The sequence below is a fragment of the Hypanus sabinus genome, chromosome 2 (assembly GCF_030144855.1).
Source record: "Hypanus sabinus isolate sHypSab1 chromosome 2, sHypSab1.hap1, whole genome shotgun sequence".
NCBI classification, from domain to species: Eukaryota; Metazoa; Chordata; class Chondrichthyes; order Myliobatiformes; family Dasyatidae; genus Hypanus; species Hypanus sabinus.
The window spans coordinates 31,303,351-31,325,386 of record NC_082707.1 but is presented as its reverse complement, the minus strand read 5'-3'; the positions used below and the strand labels follow the sequence as shown (position 1 = coordinate 31,325,386).

The window sequence follows — 22,036 nt, the reverse complement described above, 5'->3', positions numbered from 1 at the left end:
CACCGAAGAGTGCTGGCAGAGATAATCTGAAGAAAAGGTGTGTGGATGGCTCTCGTCAGCGCCATTCAAATCAGCCGTCTGTTCCTCGGTTCTCTTGGTTCCTGGAATTTGCAGTCTCTCACAATCTTTACACCTCTGGTTTCTTAAAAAAAACCTTTAAAAAGAAGCAAGAAGAAAATAGCAATTGTCATTCATAAAGAAACATTTCCTGATTATAACACAACCTGTGACAAAGTAAACTAGAACACTTTTTTTTGTACCTCGGCCGCCACTTCCCGAATAACTGCGTGCTCCCGCTTACTTCATGAGTGCCATTCATGCGCGTAGTATATAGAAATCTACAAATAAAAAAACGCAAATTATTACAAAATAAAAACAAAATTAATTGATCGGTAATTATTTTTAAAATTCGTGACATAAAATGTATGATGCTGTGCTCCGGAATGTAGATCTTGCAGCGTGGCTGAAAAAGATTCAGAACAGTAAAAAAAGATTCCAGGGAGATTAATGACAAGTGTGTTGGTCAAGAGAGCAGGGCTATAGGTGGCTTTGTTGCAAAGTTTGTGGATGTACGAACGTAGATGGAGGGGCAGGTAGTTTCGGGGAAGTAGAGAGACTACAGTGTACTTAGATTATGAGAATGGAATACAGTGTCGGGAAGTGTATGGCCATGCACTTTGGCAAAAGAAATAAATCGAGAGATTTTTTTTTAAATCTGAGGAGCAAAGGGACTTGGGAGTCCTTGTGTAGGATTCCCTAAAGGTTAATTTACAGGTTGAGTCTGTGGTGATGATTGCAAATACGATGTTAGCATTCATTTCAAAAGGGTAGAATATAAAAGCAAGGATGTAATGTTGAGACTTTATAAAAGCAGTATTGTGAGCAGGTTTGGGCCCTTTATCCCAGAAAGGGTGTGCTGAAACTGGAGAGGGTTCAAAGGAGGTTCACGAAAATGATTCGAGGAATTGTTGGTTTGTCATATGAAGAGCATTTGATAGCTCCGGGCCTGTATTCACTGGAATTCAGAAGAATGAGGGGTGACCTCATTGAAAATTACCTAATGGTGAAAGGCCTTGATAGAGTGGATACTGTGAGGATGTTTCCTCTGGTGGAAGAGGACACAACTTCAGAATAGAGGGGCGTCCTTTTGACGGGGATAAGGAAGAATTTCTTTAGCTAGTGAGAGGTGAAACTGTGGAATTCTTTGCCACATTCAGCATCGGAGGCCAAATCCTTATGAATATTTAAGGCAGAGATTGATAGATTCTTGATTGGTCAGGGCATGAAGGGATGGGGGAGAAAGTAGGAGATTGGGGTAGAGAGGAATAATGTATCGGCCATAATGAAATGGCGGAGCTGTTGATGGGCCAAATGGCCTATTTCTGCTCCTATATCTTATGGGTCTTATGACTCTTTAAATCCGCCAAGATCCTGATACTAAAATATTTTAAAAACATCCGTACAGGTATACGGGTAGAAAATGTTTAGGGAGATACTCGCGAGGCAAATTGAACTTGGTCGGCATGGAGGAGATGGGCCGAACGACCTGTTTCCCGTATAGTACAGATCAATGACTTACAGGATGCAGCGGCGTCCGTTCGACGATCTGGGAGCTGAGATCCCGGTTCACTGCCATTCCCCGCAAACCTCCAGCGCAGAATTTGAAAAAGAAACAGCGTCCAGCTTGACAAGGGTCGCCGCGTCTTCCAGCAAACCCCTCAGTTCTGAAGCCGTTACGCCTCCCTGTCGCTGGAAATGTTCCTCCGTCGCTCCGCACCGGGAAAACCAGGTAACAAGCACAAAATGCTGGAGGAACTCTGTTAGTCTTAGTGAGTCCCAGCGGCTCACGGAGGCGGGGCAGTCACATCTGAGTGAAGAAATTGTGCAGTCCCGTAGCTCCACGATTCAATTCAGACAGTCGGAGGTCTCTCCAGTAACAGCTCTGCACTCTGGGGAGCGGATCATAATGCGAGTGGCTCGACGCTGACCCCCAGAATGTCTGCCCTCAGTTGTGCGCTTCTGACACTGTCCATTCTGACTCTGGCGCAGGCGGTGAGTGCCCTTTCCTCCGTTTCTCGGGGATGTTCTGCAGGTGGATGTCGACAAGGGCAAATATCTATTGGCTAATTAATGAAGGCAGGAAATCGAAACGTCCCAGTCTTGAGCCGAGCAAGTACCGCGCGCCAAGCCGGCAGTAATTCGAAATGCTGTGATAACTTTCTCAGATACGAGGGGTAGTGTGCCCAGGCCTAGAGACCCGAACGACATACAGGGGGAATTGTATGCTGGTGAGTGTCAGATACAAGACAGAAAGTATTATAATAAACAGGGGATAATTGCCTCTGAAAGCAGCCTGCATAGTTACTGTCCGCTGCGAGGATGCTGCATTTGTAACACTGGGTATTGCACTGCTTTTGATTTTGCAATCACGTATTCGTACCAGGTTGCAGACTTTGATGCAAGGCTAGTGTTTACGAAGGATCCCTAAATTCTCCTCAGACGGTAGTGTAGGGTAACTAAACGTACATGTATCACAGCCACCGTCACTGAGTTGGGGTTCACTTTAAGAGGCTGGTCTGACGTGATGGCGTGTTTACGTGCAGTTCTTACCGCGCTTTGGGTTCAGTGCTTGGAGTACAATAAATGAGTTATTACCGTTTCTCTTAAACCTGAAACGCCTCGCGCCGTTTTTATTTGCGAAAACCAACATGGATGACCCATTCCAGAGTTATTGAACAGGTCGGCCGTTGCAGTCGCTTTCAAGCTGCCGGAGTTTGGGGAATGAAATGCCCTCGCTTGGTTCGTACAAGCTGAGGCCCAGTTCGCTCTGAGAGAAATCTCCGCCATCAACCGTTGTTCAGCAGCTCCACGGCTGTGAGAGCGGGGAGTCCACTGGAACACCCGCCCGAACACAGTAAATACTCATCACTGAAAACTCACCTTTTACAGACTTCTGGACTATCGGAGACTGAGCATGCCAAACTTGCTGTCTTGCCCGGCTTTTACCATGCTAAACTGTCCAAACTAGTGGACAACATGTTGCCTCAGCTGGGAAATCACCATCCTTGTTTTATGTTTAAAGAAGTCTTCTTGCAGTAAATGCCTGATTCAGGTTGCATATCCCTCGCTATTGCACCAATAGGGAGCTTGCTAAAATGGCTGGTCGTCTACACTCAGCCAGGCAGCAGTGTATCATTCCTCCTCCTTTCTCTACCTCAATAAGCCGGGTTCAGTAAGGCACCCAGCATAAGGACACCACACTTCACCACACTCACTTTGGGAGGAACACTGCCTTGCTTCCACAGTGGCAGTGCATCCCAACATTGGAGGTCTGTGAACACTGTGGGTTCCAGCTGCCAGGGACCTCTACTGTTCATTACAGGCACCGTTTCAGGGTGATGGGTGCTCAAGTGAGTGTGCTGCCAGCATCGACTATTGATGAGAAGGCAAAGAGCGATGAAACCCCGTTAGAGGCCACCAATGGCAGCAAGATCTGGACTTATGGGACACAACAGGTGACACACTGCTTCAGTGGGCGACGTTACACATGGGACTTCGAGCTGGCTAAAGTGGCTAGAATTCTGCTCAGTACAGATTTCCTGTGTGCTCGAGGACTATTAGCCAATCACAAAAACGTGGCTTACGGATGCCAAGGACTTCGGGTCGTTACACTGCTCCCCCATTAAGTGCCCCACAATGCCTCTGTCAACCGCATGCACCTTTGAATCAAGTTTACTCAACCGTTGGGCGAATTCTCAGACCTCACCAAGCCCACATTCTCCACTACAGTCACAAAACATGGGGTCAAGCACCACATTCCCACAACTTGGCCCACCAGTCCGAGCACGTAGACTGGACCCAGAAAAGCTGGTTCCATGAAGGCTGAGTTTGACAACATGAAGAGACTTGACATTGTACACCAGTCAAATAGCCCCTGGGCTTCACCCCTCCATAGGGTCCCTAGTCCAATGGTGGGTGCCGCCCATGTAATTACCAATGCCTTAATGAGACCACCACTTCATTCCTGCTGAACTTATGCTTCCCCTGTTTGGTGTGTTTAAAGGCAATACCCCTAATCACGTGCTTGACTGGTTAGGGGACATGATCTGATCATTTGAAGACACCAAACAAGCTCTTTCTAAAGCAACCCTACTGGCACAGCAGCTCCCCTATGCGCCCATAGCCATTACACATCAGCCTATGCTGTAGATGCTATGCTTGAACAGTTCGTCAAAGGTATGAGGCAGCCACTCATCTTCAGCCAGCAGCACCATTCTCCTGAAAGGAAGTACCACACATTTGACCGCGAGCTTCTCTGTCTCTATCTGACTGTCCATTATCTTTGTTTTCATCTAGAGGGTTGCCATTTCACTGCATTTGTTGACCACAAACCCCTTGTGCATGTGATGGCTAAACTATCAGAACCTTGGTCTACACGTTAGCAACGCTAACCAGCCTACATATCGGAGTTCACAACTGATATACAACATACTGAGGGAAAAAATAATGCCATGGCCAAATTTTGAAGCCATACACATAGGGATTGACTACGGCAGCCAGCCAAGCTGCTGACCCAGAGGTTCGGGCTTATGCAACAGCTGTCATGGGCCTGCAGTTGGCTGACATTAAGTTTGGGGAAGCTGAGGTTTCTCTCCTGTGCGATGCCTCAACCAGTTGCCCTCACCTCATAGTACCTGCAAACTGGAGGTGAACTGTATTTGACTCCAAACATGGCCTCTTGCATCCAGGCCGGAAGGCCTCACAGAATCTGGTTGCACTAAAGTTTGTGTGGCTCAGCCTTAGAAAGGATATGCTTGATGGACTGCAGCCTGTTTGGGGTGCCAGTAGGCAAAAATTAACCATCATGTTCAGGCTCCATTGGCACCTTTTGAGGTCCTCAGGTGATAGTTTGAACATGTCAATGTGGACTTGTTGGTCCCCTTCCCCACTCCTGTGGTTTCGTGCACCTCCCTACCATGGTGACTGTACCACCAAGTGGCCAGAGGTCATCCTTCTAGCATCAACGATGGCCACAGATGTAGCTCGGGCACTCAGTTGAATCCAGGTTGCTTGGTTTGGCACCCCTTCTGATATTTCCAGTCCCCAGTTCATATCAGACCTCTCGGCTGCAATGGCCCAGAATCTCGGTGGTAGGCTACATCATAACACAGCGTATGACCCACAGAACAATGGCCAGTGCTAGTGGTTTCCCTGCTCCTTACATGCTGCTCTGAAGGCTTCTCTGACTGATGAGGGTTGGCATGATCATCTCCCACGGGTTCTGCTGGGGTGCAGAACAGCTCCAAAGCAGGACCTGTAGTCATCCGCGGCTGAACTGGTATACGGGCAGCTGTTACGAGTGCCAGGTGATTTTATTCCTGATGCCACGATCACCTGGTCAGCTTCCCAACAGCGTTCCACCCTCCTCAGTAAATTCAATTCCTTTGCACCTATTCCTACCTCCCATCATGGCATATTGACTCGGGTTCCTGTTCTGCTTCATTTGTTTTTGTCCACCATGATGTACACCAACGTTCCCGTAGGCCCATTCTGCATTTTGGAATAGACAAAAGGAGTAAACCCCTGCCGTCATGACATGGGACCCGAGCCGGGCAGTTCATCCAAGCAGCCTTACAGGGTAATGTAATGGGTGGAAATGTACATTATTTGCAGCCACTGACATTGAGTTGGGGTTCACTTTAAGAAGCTGATCTGACGTGAAGACATAACTACATAAAGTTTTTTCCTGGAGTTTGGAGTTTGTATTCCAGTAATTGAGTTGTTACAGTTTTCCTTAGACATAAAATGCCTGGTGCCATTTTTATTTGTGAAGACCTACAGTAGTGTTGAGCTATCCTCATGAACTTCAGCTCATGCTGTGAAGATATTCCCACACTGCTGTTGAGCGGTGAGTTCCTAGATTTTAACGCATTGTCAGTTAGCACATAGTAAAATATGCCCAAGTCATCTCTTAGAACAAAATTAGATTAATGGTCATACACTTACTGCCCCTGCCCCTCTTCGTGACAATGTTTACAGGTACAGGCATTGGTGAGATACCTTTGGTGAGGTACTGTTGTGTAAGATTCTGATGGGCCATGATATATTCTCAGTGCTTTGCAGGTAGTGTTTAATATTGTGGGAGGGATGCCAATCAAGTAGGCAGATCTGCCTTGAGTTTGGTGAATCTTGCGTGTTGGAGGTGCAGTAGTCCAAATGGTAAACATCCAGTCACGTTCCCAAACTTTGCCTTGTAGCAGACGAAAAGGCTCTGAGAAATTGCTGACGTAGGGTATCATCTCCAACCAGATTGTATGTTGGTCTGGTTCAGGTTCCCACCAATAGTCAGCTCCAGGATGTTGATAATGAAGGATTCAACAATGTTAATGCCACTGAAGCTAAAGATAGGTGGTGGAGGCTTTATTGGACACGGATATAAATGCTATTTCTTGTTTACCAGACCAAGCATTAATATTCTTCATGGGGTGTGTGCTGCTCATCTTCTGAAGACATGTTGACTGGTAGTGTGCAGTGGAAGTCGCCAATTCTGAGTTAGTGATTGCAAACCACTGAAAATTATTGGGACTAGGTGGCGTTATGTAAAGCAGTTCAGTGATGACTGTATCTGAGATGGGAGATGAGAGAAACTAAATCCATCTTACTGTGAACCAATGGAGACAATTCCCCTAATTCCCATGGAACCCAGATTTGATAACCATGAGCACGCCCATCGTGTCGAGGCCAGGCACTCTCCCATTGAATCAAACTCTTCTATCCATGTATAGATTAAGTCATAGATGATGTCTTGAGTCAAGTAATTCTGGTGAAGTTTGTGATGAGAGTATCACTACTAATCGAACGCCGCTGTCAACAAAATCTTCCACTGTTTTGTTGATGTTTATGTTTGGAGAGACAAGACAGTTTATCCTTTTTATGAATAGAACATTTAGTTAGTAGCTGGCGAGTATTCAAAGACATTGGATGAATGGGAGTGCTCTTGTTTACTGAAACAACTTGGTTTCAATTCCTAGCCGGTTCTGGATTACAGATCTTCAAATGTGTGAATTGTCACAATCAGCCTTTGCAGTAGCAGGAATTCTGCTGCTTTTATTTCAGATATTTAGACTGCTGTGTATTCATGCCTTCTTACAACAGAGAAAGAGACCTTTCAGCCCATCGGGTCTGTAGCAGGTCTCAGAGCAAACCTCACTCCTTCGTGCAATTCCTTGATTTTCCCACCAGCTACCTACACGAGGAGTAGTCCCTTCCACTGAACAACCTGAGAATCAGGAGCGTCCTGCAGATAGTGTGAACTCCACAAAGACAGCACCACGTATTCGAGTCAGACCTGTATCGCCAGAGCTGTGAGACATCTGCACTACCTTTAGCGATGCTATGCAGATAGAGGCAAAGAAGGATCCTCACTACCAGCTCAATCAGTAGTGGATCCATAGAGAGTCTCTTGAAAATCATTGCTTTTTTCTCTCTTCTTTTTGCACTTATTTAATTTATTTTTATTTAAACTCTTTATTTAAATTGATAGTTTTTTTATGATGTATTGGAAAAAATGCTGCTGCAAGACAACAAATTTCATGACATTTGCCAGCAATATTAAACCTGGGAATGATTCTGATCCTTCTAAAGCAACAGACGCAAAATGCTGGGAACTCTGCAGTTCAGGCAGCATCTGTGGAGGGGAATAAACAACGTTTCGGGCCAAGACCCTTCTTCAGAAATGCCGACTGTTTTTTCACCTCCGTAGATGCTGCCTGGCCTACCAGAGCCCCTCCAGCATTTTATGTGTGTTGCATCTGCAAAATCTCTTGTGTTTATGATTCCCTTTTGAAGCATCTTAGGATGTCACACAGTCATGAAATATGCAGATCCTGATGTTGAACCAGCTGGGCATGGGCTAGTACACAAATGATTGTGATCACATACGTGAAGATACTGTGTATAAATTTATTTTATTGTTTATTGGCACAGTTGTGGAAAAAAAGCATTTTATTGCACTCCTCCAGAAGATGCTGATGGTGTTGAATCCACTTCTACAATGCCCAAAGGTGGAATTGCAGGATATTTGATCTTTTGATGATAGCATGTGACTTGGAGGGGAGATGGCATATGCCTATCGCTCTTATTGGTCGGAGGTGGACCAGTACTTACTTGTGGTTTGGTTAGAACTATCCACGCTGTAGAAGTTCGGGTCGAGGTTCAGAGAAAGGATCTAGTAAGGGGCATCCTGAGGCTGAGGGTTGACTGACAGGCCGCATGTTTGATTTGGTTGGTAGATTTGAATAAATCAATTAGATTTGCACTGACTCGACCTGGAGGGACTAAAATATTTTGCCTTTCAATCAGAACTCGTACAGCGACCAAGCTGAATCCTGTTTCGGACTCTGGGTGGTTGTGAGGGAGATGTAGGGACAGGTGTTAAAGTTCCTGTGGTTCATCCATATGCCCACTTAAAGACAGGTGCATTTATGTGGGTAATTGTGAGATTTTTAAATAGGACAAAATGAGTGGTATGGGATTGCACATGGGTCATAGACTACACTGTTTTCCTTTCCACATGTCCACATTGAAATTAAACGGTTGTGCCGGTCCATGGGCTCTAAATCATCGCATTATGTACTGAAAATAAAAAACACATCCAAATTGTCAGCCTGAAATCAGAATCCACGCCCCTCCTCTCTCCCGCTTCTCACTTCCAACGCTCTCTTATTTTGGGAGACTTATTTAGGGCCGGTTATTTTTACACGGTTCCCGCAGCTCGGAGAAGTTAGCTTCGGCCAGTCCAGGGTACTCGCTGCCGCGAAGGGTTTTACACCCGCCACTAAGCTAACTCTGTACAGACCACAGTCGCAGGGTGAGACACCTCCACCTGCTTCCAGGATTAGCGTCACTGCCTCTCAGAGAGGCTTCGGGCTCTTCCCTCTCCGGCTCCCTCCTTCCCTCTCTATATTTTGGCAGCAGGCCTGACAGTGTTTAAATTAAGGGGCCATTTCCGTTCAGCTGCCTCTCTCAATCTTGTTCTGTTAGGATGATCTGATCCTCAAGTGGCCGCGGGAGGGACAGGGTCTGAGCCAGCAAAGCTCCCTGTCTAAACCCCCACTCGGTTTGAATGTGCAGAGAGCTGTCATTGGCTCTCAGCAGGGTAACGCCACGATTTTAAAATTGTTTTAGAACTCAAAATGTAATCCCTTCTGTTTCCCTAAAACCTGCAACCCTCCCGAGTTACAAGTAAACTCAAATAATCCGCTATCCGACTGTAAGGAAACTTGTATGGTTCCGGTAAATGGCACGCTGTAGTCATAGAGCAATTCAGCACGGATCAAGGCCCTTCGGCCCAACGAATCCATACCCAGCCTGTTCAAATTTCAGAATCAGGTTTATTATCAGTGACATACGTCATGAAAGTTGTAGCAGCAATACATAAAAAATTACTATGTTACAATAGGAAATATTTTAAAAAACTAGTGCAGAAGAGAGCAGAATATCTTCTCGACCACCCTATAGTCAGTGGGATTTGTCAGAGGAGCAAGCTTGTAGTCACAGAGTCATAGAGGAATACAGCACAGGAACAGGCCCTTTGGCACATCTAGTGTGTGCAGACAAGGTGAAGGAGAGTCCTAAGGAATTCTATAGATATGTTAAGAGCAAAAGTATTGCAAGGGATAAAATTGCTCCTCTGGAAGATCAGAATGGTAATCCATAAGTGGAGCTGATGGGGAAGATCTTAATTTTTCTTTTGAACATAGAACATAGGATAATACAGCACAGTACAGGCCCTTCGGCCCGCAATGTTGTGCCGACCCTTAAACCCTGCCTCCCATATAACCCCCTACCTTAAATTCCTCCATATACCTCTCTAGTAGTCTCTTAAATTTCACTACTGTATCTGCCTCCACCACTGACTCAGGCAGTGCATGCCACGCACCAACCACACTCTGAGTAAAAAACCTTCCTCTAATATCCCCCTTGAACTTTCCACCCCTTACCTTAAAGCCATGTCCTCTTGTATTGAGCAGTGGTGCCCTGGGGAAGAGGCACTGGCTGTCCACTCTGTCTATTCCTCTTAATATCTTGTACACCTCTATCATGTCTCCAGTCATCCTCCTTCTCTCCAAAGAGTAAAGCCATAGCTCCTTTAATCGCTGATCGTAATGCATACTCTCTAAACCAGGCAGCATCCTGGTAAATCTCCTCTGTACCCTTTCCAATCCTTCCTATAGTGAAGTGACCAGAACTAGACACAGTACTCCAAGTGTGGCCTAACCAGAGTTTTATAGAGCTGCATCATTACCCTGTGACTCATAAACTCTATCGCTCGACTTATGAAAGCTAACACCCCATAAGCTTTCTTAACTACCCTATCTACCTGTGAGGCAACTTTCAGGGATCTGTGAACTCTTCCCCCAGATGCCTCTGCTCCTCCACACTACCAAGTATCCTGCCATTCACCTTGTACTCTGCCTTGGAGTTCATCCTTCCAAAGTGTACCACCTCACACTTCTCCGGGTCGAACTCCATCTGCCACTTCTCAGCCCACCTCTGCATCCTATCAATGTCTCTCTGCAATCCTCGACAATCCTCTACACCATCTACAACACCAGCAACCTTTGTGTCGTCTGCAAAACTTGCCAACCCACCCTTCTACCCCCCCACTGTAAATACAGTAAATGCATCTGTATTACTCAGGAGATGGACACGGAAACTATAGAAATGAGACAAAGCAACATTGATTTCATAGACTGGCAGTTTAAATGGTTTGGTACAGACTAGATGGGCCAATGGGCCTGTTTTCTGCAATGTACTTTTCTATGACTTTCTCATTTAATACCAAGGTGAATTTGTTAAACCTGCCAAGTTTGGAGATTTGTAATCAGTGCTCAATTTCTAAGAATTCTTAAATAAGATTGTACTAGAGGGGTTTATTCAATGGAAAATTAGGCTCACTTTTCCAACTGCTGGGGTAATTTCCAATGCACCATTCACAAATTCTCCTTTACTCTTCAGTGAAGACATTACTTAAAAGTAATCGGATTTCCTGCATTTTCTAATTTATATATTTTTAGCTACATTAATAAACAGCATCAGAAAAATGCTTGAAATCCTCTCAGCAATCTTAAAATCATAAACAAGAGAAAGTCTGCAAATGCTGGAAATCCAAGCAACACACACAAAATGCTGGAGGAACTGAGCCAGGCAGCACCTATGGAAAAGAGTACAATGGAAGCACCGTCTGTAACGTCGACTGCTTACTCTTTTCCAGAGATGCTGCCTGGCCTGCTCAGTTCCTCTAGCAATCTGTGTGTGGAGCAATCTTATATAATAGCATTCTTTCTGATGCATATCTGATGAATTTAAATTTGGCTCTCATTTTGGTCATCTGATACAAACCAAGAAACAAAGATTTCCTGTTTACTAATGTGCTAAATTAACATATTAGATCTTACCAGCTATAATGAAAGCTAGTAATTTCTTAATAACATAAGGAGATCACTGGTGGCATTAGCACGGGAAGCAACTTGTATCACAACCAACAATTTTTCATAACAGCACAGAGAATAATTATGCATGGATGTAATGTTTATAAATATGGAGGTTCATTCCAGAGAAGTTCCAACTCTGAATAGTTGGAGCATAATATTGTGATCAATTTTAGGCCTCAAATCTAAGGAAGGAATTAGATTTAGATATAGATTTGGAGATACAGCACGTGACAGGTGCTTCTGGCCCAGCGAGCCTGTGCTGCCTAATTACACCCACGTGACCAATTAACCTACCAACCTGTATGTCCATGGAATATGGGAGGAAACCAGTCTCTGGGGGAAACCCACGTGCTCACAGTAAGTATCCTTACAAGATACTGGATAGACTGGGCATGGAGAAGGTGTTTCTATGAACAGCAGAGTTTAAGATCAGAGGCCAATGCCTCAGACTAAGGGACATCCCTTGAAAACAGAGATAAAGAGGGATTTCCTTGGCCAGATGTGGTGAATCTGTGAAATCTATTCCAATAGAGTACTGTGCATGCCAAGTCATGGGGTGTACTTAATAATTATAGGTCCTTGATTGGCAAAGGAGTTAAAAGTCACAGGGAGAAGGCAGAGGAATGGGAATGAAAATAAATCAGCCATAATTGAATGATAGAGGTGAACCAATTAGCCGAATTACGTACCTTTGTGGCGGAAGTGAATGCTGGCGAAGTGTTGCAAGCAGTTAATAAAACTTTTTAACATACTTCTTCCGAACTTCTCTCACTGCAATCTGCAGCCTGTAGTTTCCCTTTAAGTATTGTACTTTTGAACTGTCTTAATGATCCAGCAATTTGACAGTCTTCTGAAGGGCTCGTTGAACTTGGCTCTTAATCTTGCAGGTATACATCCTTAAGTGGATGAAGGTACCTAGCCATGGCCAAAAGGCAGAGAAGAGGGGAGGACTTCAAACCAGGCTAAAGCAGCGAGTATGAACCTTCCTTTACCCAGTGTCTTGTTAGCAAATGTACAACCACTAAAGAATAAGACTGAGAACCTGAGTGCAAGATTGCTGTATCAGAGAGAAATGAGGAATTACTGTACACTCTGCTTTACAGAGACTTGGCTCTCTCTGGACATGCCAGCCATGTTGGTAAACCTCGAGGGCTTCTCAATACACAGGATGGATCAAACTGCTGATTTGACGGCAAAAGGTGGGGGGGGGTCTGTGTTTTATGATAAAATCTCGGTGAGGCTCAGATTCAGATACCTTGTCATACTCTTGTTCCTCTGACTTGAAACATCTAATGATAAAGTGCCAAATGTTCTACTTAACTAGTGAGTTCTCCTCCATGATCCTGACCACAGTTTACTGACCACCAAAGGCTGACATTAAGCAGACCCTTGTGGTATTGAGCATGGACATAAGAAAACAGGAAAGTCTTTGTCTCCAGGAAGTCACCTCATACGCAAAACAGCAATTCCGGACCAAATGAGAATAAGTGAGGAATGCTCGTCGACTGTGGCAGACCTTGAATGCTATCACCTCCTACAAAGTGAAACAAAGCAACATGGGTGACAACAAGGCTTCATTCCTAGATAGGCTCAGTGCGTTTTATACTCGCTTTGGTCATCAAAACATGGAGGAACCTTCATGAACTCACACAGCCCCAGACAGACCTATGATTTCATTCTCCAAGGCCAATGAGAGAGCGTCCTTCAGGAGGTTGAACCCATGGAAAACATCTGGCCCAGACAGGGTACCTGGCCAAGTACTAAAGGTCAACAGGCTAAGTCTTTACCAATTCCTTTAACCTCTCGCTTCAGCAGTCTGAGGTACCCAGCTGCTTCAAACAGGCTTCACTTACACCAGTGCCTAAGAAGAATGTGGTAACCTGCCTCAATGACTATTGTCCAGTCGCACTTACTTCCACTGTGATGCAGCTTGTTGTGTGATGAAACATGTCAACTCCTGCCTGAGAAACAACTTGGATCCACTCCAGTTTGCCTACTGCCATAACAGGCTCCCAGCCATTTCTTTTGTTCTTCTCTCAAACCGGGAACATCTGAACAGTGAAGATACAAATATCAGAATGTTCTTCATTAGCCACTGTTGTCACCACAAAACTAATCTAAGCGTCAAGAGTTTGGCCTCAATACTAAACTGGACTCTCAATTTCCTCACTTGCCGAACCCAGTCAGTTTAGATTGGCAACAACATCTCCTCCACAATCTTCAGGACCTCTTATTCAATGTCAGCAAGACCAGGGAGATGATTACGGACTTCAGGAGGAGGAAAGTCGAGGTCCAAGAGCCAGTCCTCATCAGAGGATCAGAGGTGGAGAGGTCAGAAACTTTAAATTCCTCAGTGTTATCATTTCAGAGGATCTGTTCTATGTCCAGCATGTAAGTGCCATTACAAAAACGTACAGCAGCACCTGTGCTTTCTTAGACGTTTGCAAAGATTCAACACATCATCTGAAACTTTGACCAACTTCTATAGATGTGTGGTGGAGAGTATATTGACTGGCTACATCACAGCATGGTATGGAAACACCAGTGCCATTGAATGGAAAAGTACTCAGTGCAGCCCAGTCCTTCATGGATAAAGTCCTCCCCACCATTGAGCGCATCTACACAGAGCGCCATTGCAGGAAAGCAGCATCCATCATCAAGGACCCCTCTATCTAGGCCATGCTCTGTTCTTGCTGCTGTCATCAGGAAGGTACAGGAGCTTCAGGACCCACACCTTCAGGTTCAGGAACAGCTTCAACCATCTGGCTCCTGAACCACAGGGGATAATTCAGAGTTCAAAAATTCAAAGTAAAATGTATTTTACTTTGTTTTTTAAAACATGTAAAATGTTTTTTACATTTATGTCACCACATACAACCCTGAGATTCTTTCTCTGTGGGCATACTTAGCAAATCTATAGAATATAAATTGTAAACTATAAACAAACTGTACAATTGCAGATATAAATGCACACTCAGTAAATGAGTGTAGTTATCCCCTTTTGTTCAAGAGCCTGATGGTTGAGGGGTAGCAATTGTTCTTGAACCTGGTGTTGCAAATCCTGAAGCACATGTACTTTCTACCTGATGGCAGCAGTGAGAAAAGAGCATGGCCTGGGTGGAGAGGATCTTTGATGATGGATGCTGCTTTTCTACAGCAATGTTTCATGTAGATGTGCTCAATGGTACAGGGTTGAATCCACTACCTTTTGTAGGATTTTCCACTTAAAGGCATTGGTGTTCCCATACCAAGCCATAATGAAGCCAGTTAGCACACTTTCCACCACACATCTATAGAAGATTGCCAAGGTTTTTGATGACATATCGAATGTTCTGAGACTCCTGAGGAAGTAGAGGAGCTGTTGTATTTTCTTCGCAATTACATTTATTTGATGGATCCAGGACAAGTCCTCTGAGATGGTGACACCAAGGATTTTAAAGTTACTGACCCTCTCCACCTCTGATCCTCCAATGATTACTGGCTCATGGACCTTTGGTTTCCCTCTCCCGAAGTCTACAATCAGTTCCTTGGTCTTATTGGCATTGAGTGAGAGGCTGTTATTTTTACACCACTCAGCTAAGTTTTCAATCGCCCTCCTGTATGCTGATTCATCACCCTCTTTGGTACAGCCCACAACCATGGTGTCATTGGCAAAACTTTTATATGTTGATGGAGCTGTACTTAACCGCACAGTCATAGGTGTAAAGCGAGTAGAGCAGGGGGGTCTAAGCACACATCCCTGCGATGCTTCTGTGCTGATGGAAATTGTGGAGGATTGAGGTTCTCAAGTGAGGAAATCCAGGATCCAATTGCACAAAGGCATATTGAGGCCCAGGTCTTGGAGTTTACTGATTAGCTTTGAGAGGATGATGCTGTTAAATGCCAAGTTAAACATTGATAGAGGGCATCCTGATGTATGCATCTTTGCTGTTCAGCTGTTCTAGGGTTGTGTAAAGAGCCAAGGAGATAGCATCTGCTGTAGACCTGTTGCTTCTGTAGGCGAATGGGAGTGGATCCAAGTTGCCACCCGGACAGGAGCTCATATGCTTCAACACCAGCTTCTCAAAGCACTTCATCATTGTGGAGTTAACTGCCGCTGGGCGACAGTCACTTAGACAGGTAACCACGCTTTTCTTGGGCACCGGTACAATTGAAGCCTACGTGAAGCAACTGAGTGCCTCACATTGCCGGAGCGAGAGACTGAAGATATCCATGAGTACACCAGCCAGCTGGTCAGCACAAGTCTTCAGTACTCGGCCAGGTACTCCGTCCAGTTGGGATGCTTTCCTTGGATTCACTCTTTTGAAGGCAGCCCGCACATCATCTTCAGATACTGAGACCAAATGATCATCGGGAGACATGGAGGTGCGTGATGGTTCCTCCCTGCTCTGGTGATCAAGGTGAGCCTAGAAGGCATTGAGCTCATCTGAAAGCAAAGCTCTGCTGTCCTCTTTGTTACAAGATTTAGCTTTGTAGGAGTTTATGGCATTCAAACCCTGCCACACACGTTGAGCATTCCTCGATGATCCCAGTCCACTTCGCCTGTGAGATGGCTTTCTGGAGATCATACCTGCACCTCTTGTAGCATTTCTGACCTCCAGACTTGAATGCCCCTGATCTGGCTCTCATCAGATTTCATTGTTCATCCAGGGCTTCTGATTGGGGAAAACCCCTGAACAATTTCATGTGGATACAGACATCCACAACTGTTTTAATAAAGTCTGTAATGACCCTGGTGTAGTCATTCAGGTCCTCAGATGAGTTCTTGAACAGGCCCAGTCCACTGACTTAAGGCCATCTTGTAACCATTCCCCAGCCTCCTGTGCCCACCTCTTGGTTGTCTTGATCCATGGAAGCTTGCTCTTTAGGCTCTGTCTGTATGCAGGTAGTAGGAATACAGTCAAACGATTCAACTTGCCACAGTGCGGTCTCAGGAAAGAACGATAGGCATTCCTTATCAAAGTGTAGCAGTAGTCTAGTGTGTTGGGACCTCTGGTACAACAGGTTATGTGCTGGTGATATATGGGCAGGGTTTTCTTCAAACAGGCCTGGTTAAAGTCACCAACTATAAGTTGAAATGTGCCAGGATAGCCCATTTCTTTACAGACAGCATTGTGCAGTTTTGTGAGTACTTGCTTATAATCGGCTGCTGGTGGTATGTAAACTGCAGTCAGGATTATGGATCAGAACTCCTGAAGCAAGTAGAAAAGTCCATCTTCACTTGTTAGATGTTCTAAGTCAGAGAGCGACTTAATCCCAACATCCATGCACCAACAAGAATTGACTAAATAGCACACGCCGCCACCTTTCTCCTAACTAGAATTTGAGGTTCGATCCATTCTGAAAATCATAAAACCTTCTGGTCAGAATCGCTGTGTCTGGTGTGTTCACTGTTAGCCAAGTCTCAAAGCAACAAACGATTGAGATTTGCCCTGAGATTGTCAATCTTACCTCCGAGTGACTGTACATTCAGCAACAAGATGCTCGGTAGAGGAGACCTCAAACCCCTGTGCTTCAGCCTGGTTTGAATTCCACCTCTCCTGTTGCGTTTTCAGCCGTGGCCATGGCGTTGACCCTTAGAGGCTGCACTTAACTGCTCCACATTTAACCATCGAACGTGAGATCTGAAAATCATTGCACTCAACTCCACTCCCTCCCCCCAGCACTGAACTGTTCCCACAGCCTATGGGCTCACTTAAAAGGATTCTTCATCCCGTGTTCTCAATATGTATTTATTATTTTCATTATTTCTTATCTCAAGCTGGTAAATCCTGAAGTATGAGCATAACCAAACACACATTTCTCAATTGCTCAGAACTTTCAGATTGTTCTGGTGGTGTTTATGATTGTAGCTTTCTGGGGATTTACATAAATATTGCAGTAATGCCCTAGTTGTTTAGTGCTATTGTGTAGTGCATTTGGGATGATATCAGTTGTAGGTATTACAATTGGGACAATGTATACCCTGTTCATGTTCCAGAATCTTTCAGTTTCCTCTTTTAATGCAGCATATTTCTGGTGTTTTTCGTCTACTGATTTCTGTATGTTGTGTGGGTTTGGAATGGCTGTATCTATTAAGTAAGTAAGTAAGTTGTTCTTGCTTATTTATCCTGTAACATTATATGTGAACAGTTATATATGAATTGTCCTATCTGTAATAATGGATTGGTCATAAAATAATTTGTGAGACTCTGAAAACTGATCAGCCTTTTATTTATGGTTACGTGTGGTTTCTTAAATAAGTTTGTATTTTAAAGCAAGGTTTTGGTGAATGATCACAAAATGCTGGTGGAATGCCGGCCCGAAACGTCAACAGTGCTTCTCCCTGTAGATGCTGCCTGGCCTGCTGCATTCCACCAGCATTTTGTGTGTGTGTTGCTTGAATTTCCAGCATCTGCAGATTTCCTCGTGTTTGCATTTGGTGAATGAAGTTTGCCACTTGATTGTGCCATTGTAAGTAATCAGATTGAGTTAAACTGCTGCAGGATCCTGTAATGTGTTGGATCGCTTGTGGTTTCCCTTGGCACTTTCTGTATTTATCATCTTGAATTTGTTGGTGTTTTATTATGTATTTTTGATTTTTTTTGTGTTCACCACCTGGGTCTATATTATAATAAGGAATCCCTCTGTGTCTGGAAAGAGGTCTCCAACTCTGAGCCAGACGTTTCATCTAGTTTACTCAGATCATGATGTCAGGTATTTCATTGGTTAACTTTTTCTGCAATAGTGATCATTTTATTTCCCTGGGTTATGCTTTCATTTATGATAAGTTTGGTTATAGTAGTGGTATGAACTTACCAGAATTGCATATGCTCATGTGGAGCGCTGAATCCTGTTTTCATTGATGAAAATATATCCTTAGAAGTTTTACCTGATTGTTGTGTAATTATTTTATGTCTGTAATTTCTCTTCCTCCTCCTGTCCTTGGCACTGTTAACCTAAGTGCAGTGATGTGTACATAGTGTTTTCTAAAATCTACCACTTCAGTTTATTTTTTATTGTAAATTTTTCTGATCAGTTTCAGACCACAATATTATGCCACAAATATATGCCTTTGTGGGTATAGCGAAAGTATTTGTTGCCTTTTGTTATATTTTTGCTATTGAGCTCTGTTTGGCAGATTTTCTTAAACCTTGAAGTAAGTTCTGTCAAAAGTTTTCCCTTTTTCTCACTATGATCTATTTTCCTTGCTTGCTGATATCCCAAATACTGAAGTTTCATACTCACCCATCAGTTGTTTTGTGTCCTGCTGCTTTGTTTTATGTTCTACTAGCTCTATTGAACCTTTCTGTACGTTTAATTTTCTGCTCTTATCCAGACCAAAGTTCATGGTTACACCTTCTGAACATAGTTCTACTGTTTGAATGGACTGCTTTAGATTTACTGACGAAGGAGGGTACAAATTCAAATCACCAATGTATGGAAGGTATGTTGAGGTATAATTTGTTTGGTTGTTTCTGATTTGATACCCAATTTTCATCCAATTCAGTCAAATAGAGAGTGGGTTTAAAGCTAGACAAAAACATAATGGGCCTCGAGAATTGCCTTGAAAAATGCTTGAGTTTATTTTGATAATGATGTTGTTCCTTCTTGGTTGTTAGCAGGGTGATTATAGTCTGCCAGTGCTTCATCAGATTCAAATGCTTTTTGGTAGCCAATATAACAATGTGAAAGTGTTCTGCTTTGCCTCCGAGATTGATTTTAGGATTGCAGAATCTATTATCAGTTGTTCTTTGCATCCTTTCATACCCTTACAACATCCTTTGTGATTTTCTGTATATTCATTATTATTTATTTTTGTATTTGCACAGTTTTGCTGTCCGTGCTCATTGATTGTTCGACCATCCTGTTACGTGCGGTCTTTCATTGATTCTACTGAACTTCTTGTATTTGCTGTGAATATTCGCAAGAAAATTAATCTCAGGGTTGTATATGATGACATATATGTACTTTGGTAATAAATTTACATTGAACACTGATTTTTGAACTTTAACTGATAACCTTATGACCATAAAATTAATCTTCAGATTTGGTCCTTAGATCAGCACAATCACAGTGAGAACATATTCACTCAATTCTGCTGGTACATGTCAGGAAGGGCCACTGACATTTCACTGCTATGGGTTAGATTGCAGGAATAGGTGGGACCATATACTTTGTGTGCCTTTTCTTTACATTTGACTGTGAGTTTGTACTCTGTTGTAAATATCACCAATTGTCTTATGGACAGAACAACTTGTATGCTGGTGGATCTGTGAACCCCCACAGCACGTGGTGACCTGCAGTCTCTGGTGCCGAGGTCCACATCAGAATATCCTTCGAGGGTGAACCCTCGCAAGGTGTCAGGTGTTCCTGGCTGGAAAGTGAAAATGCGAGCCAGCCAACTGGCTCGAGTGTTGAGGGACATCTTCATCCTCTCATTGCTCTGAAAAGGCAGCAATTGTACCACTGTCCAGGAAGTGCAGAGAGTGAGCTGGCTCAATAATTATCGACAGGTATCACTCACATCTACTGTAATGAAGTACTTTGAAATGCCAGTTATGGTTACAGTTAACTCCTGCATGTGCAAGGACCTGCACCCCACTGCAATTCACCTCCTGCCACATCCGGTCTACAGCATACACAATCTCACTGGCTCTTCGAGTTAGCATTGGACTACCTAGGGCTGGTCTTTCTCAAAGAATATTGAACTTCAGCATTAAAAGGCTATACATCAGGCTTGCAATTGATTGCAGTTTAGTGTTCCATACCAATCCCACTCCAATTGTGACTTGCTTGTTCATTGTCTTCTTTACTGGCATAATGAAGCTAAACTCAGCTTGGAATGGCATCAGCCCATACTGAGTAGCTTCCAACTTGATAGCATGAACACTGATTTATAGAACTTCCAGTCATTACTCCTGTTCCCTCTTTCTCTCTTTTTCCATTCCATTCGGGTTACCATCTCCTCATTTCCTTATGGTTTCCCTTCCATTATTCCATGGTCCATTATCCCCTCCTACTAGATTCCCTCCTCTGTAACCCTTTACCACTTCCACCAATACCCTTCCAAATTCCTATTCCTCTCCATCACCCCCTCCTATCTAATTCAGGCTTCTGCCCTTTTCCTTTCCAGTCCTAATAAAGGGTCTTAGCCTGACATCAACTGTTTATTCCCCTTCATAGATGCTGCCTGGTTTGCTGAGTTTCCAGCATTTGGTGTGTTGCTCAAGATTTCCAGCATCTATTTATTTATTATTTTATTTATTGAGGTACAGGGCAGAGCACCCAGAGGAAACCCACACAGTCATGGGGAGAATGTACAAACTCCTTACAGGCAGCAGTGGGAATTGAACCCGGGTCACTAGCACTGTAAAGCATTGTGCTAACCACTATGCTACTGTGTTGCCCCGCTAGGCTACCACGCCTCCTCTGCAGAACCTCTTGTCTGTACATTGTACTGTTGAAGTTCTTGCAGTGGTGATCGTTATGGGCTGGTCTTTCTCAAAGGCTATTGAACTTCAACATTAAAAGAAACTATAAAATGTGCTCTGGTCATGACACTGCATGGCTCAGAAATAAATGGTAAAGGTCGGCATTCTCTTGATAATGCTTCTTTTATTCTTGGTAATAATAGATGGGGATTGAGAGTTTGTGGTCATACAACATTAAACACTTCCTTCTTTATAAAGTCATCAAAATCATGTGGTATATGGGATAAATCCTTCCTTATAGGTATATTGTGTAATTGTGGGTTTTTAAACCACAAAACAGATGAAGGACACTTTAAAAGTCAGCTAAGCCCCACCTTCTGACTTAACCTTCTGTGAATGTTTTTGAAAGTTTCCGACACTTCTAACATTCAAATAATGTTAAATTTGTTTGCCAAAACTTCTGCGTAGGAAACCTGTCACCCCATCAAATTTACAATGAAACTACAGATGTACTCAAATCATCACTTTTCCTACAGGGACTCAATCCAGCATTGAAGCTGAAGAATTAATAGTGACAGTGATATAACAGGAAGGTGTAGGGGGGAGGGTGTGTGTGTGTGTGTGTGTGTGTGTGTGTGTGTGTGTCCAAACTTCCGGAGAGTTGCAGAAATAAATGCCAATGGTTTATTATGGAACTTGATTTTGCTGTGGCACACTTAGACCATGGAATTTCAATCAAATTAGTGGTGTAAAATCTTGTCTTTGTGGGTGAGGACTTACTAGAAGATTTTTCATTGGGTTAGTTGGAACAAATAGTGACATCCGAGAACACATAGCTTGGGCCACAGACTACAGTTGTGAATGAGGCATCTCTCAAACCCTGGGAAGCGTTACTGATGTTAAGACCAGATATTTGCTGTGTTTGTGATAGAAGTAAACCTTCAGTTGAAATAAAGCTGGCCACCTCCGTATTAACAGGTAGAAACTTTTAGAGTCCAGGATGGCACAGCTGATTCAGAAACAATGCTGCGGAAGGTTTGATGTGGGTAGACTCCAAAAGGAACAAAAAGATAGGTCAGATATAATTATCATAATGAATGCACTTTTCATACCTGTTCCTGTGTTTGA

General features: G+C 43.7%; 2 protein-coding genes across 2 annotated transcripts in view; one reads left to right on the top strand and one right to left on the bottom strand.

The window, feature by feature from the left end:
• Positions 1 to 1,717, bottom strand: part of LOC132403298 (collagen alpha-5(IV) chain-like) — a 352,062-nt gene extending 350,345 nt beyond the window's left edge. Inside the window, exons 1-3 of the mRNA XM_059986755.1 lie at positions 1,580 to 1,717; positions 261 to 338; positions 4 to 154 (exon numbers count right to left, since the gene is read on the bottom strand). Of these exons, the coding sequence (XP_059842738.1) occupies positions 4 to 65 (62 nt within the window). The 5' untranslated portion in view covers positions 66 to 154; positions 261 to 338; positions 1,580 to 1,717. The remainder of the gene's footprint in view (positions 1 to 3; positions 155 to 260; positions 339 to 1,579) is intronic.
• A 208-nt stretch (positions 1,718 to 1,925) lies between these two features.
• The window catches only part of LOC132377431 (collagen alpha-5(IV) chain-like), a 212,931-nt gene continuing 192,820 nt past the window's right edge, over positions 1,926 to 22,036 (top strand). Inside the window, exon 1 of the mRNA XM_059943694.1 lies at positions 1,926 to 2,052. Coding sequence (XP_059799677.1) covers positions 1,996 to 2,052 — 57 coding nt within the window. The 5' untranslated portion in view covers positions 1,926 to 1,995. The remainder of the gene's footprint in view (positions 2,053 to 22,036) is intronic.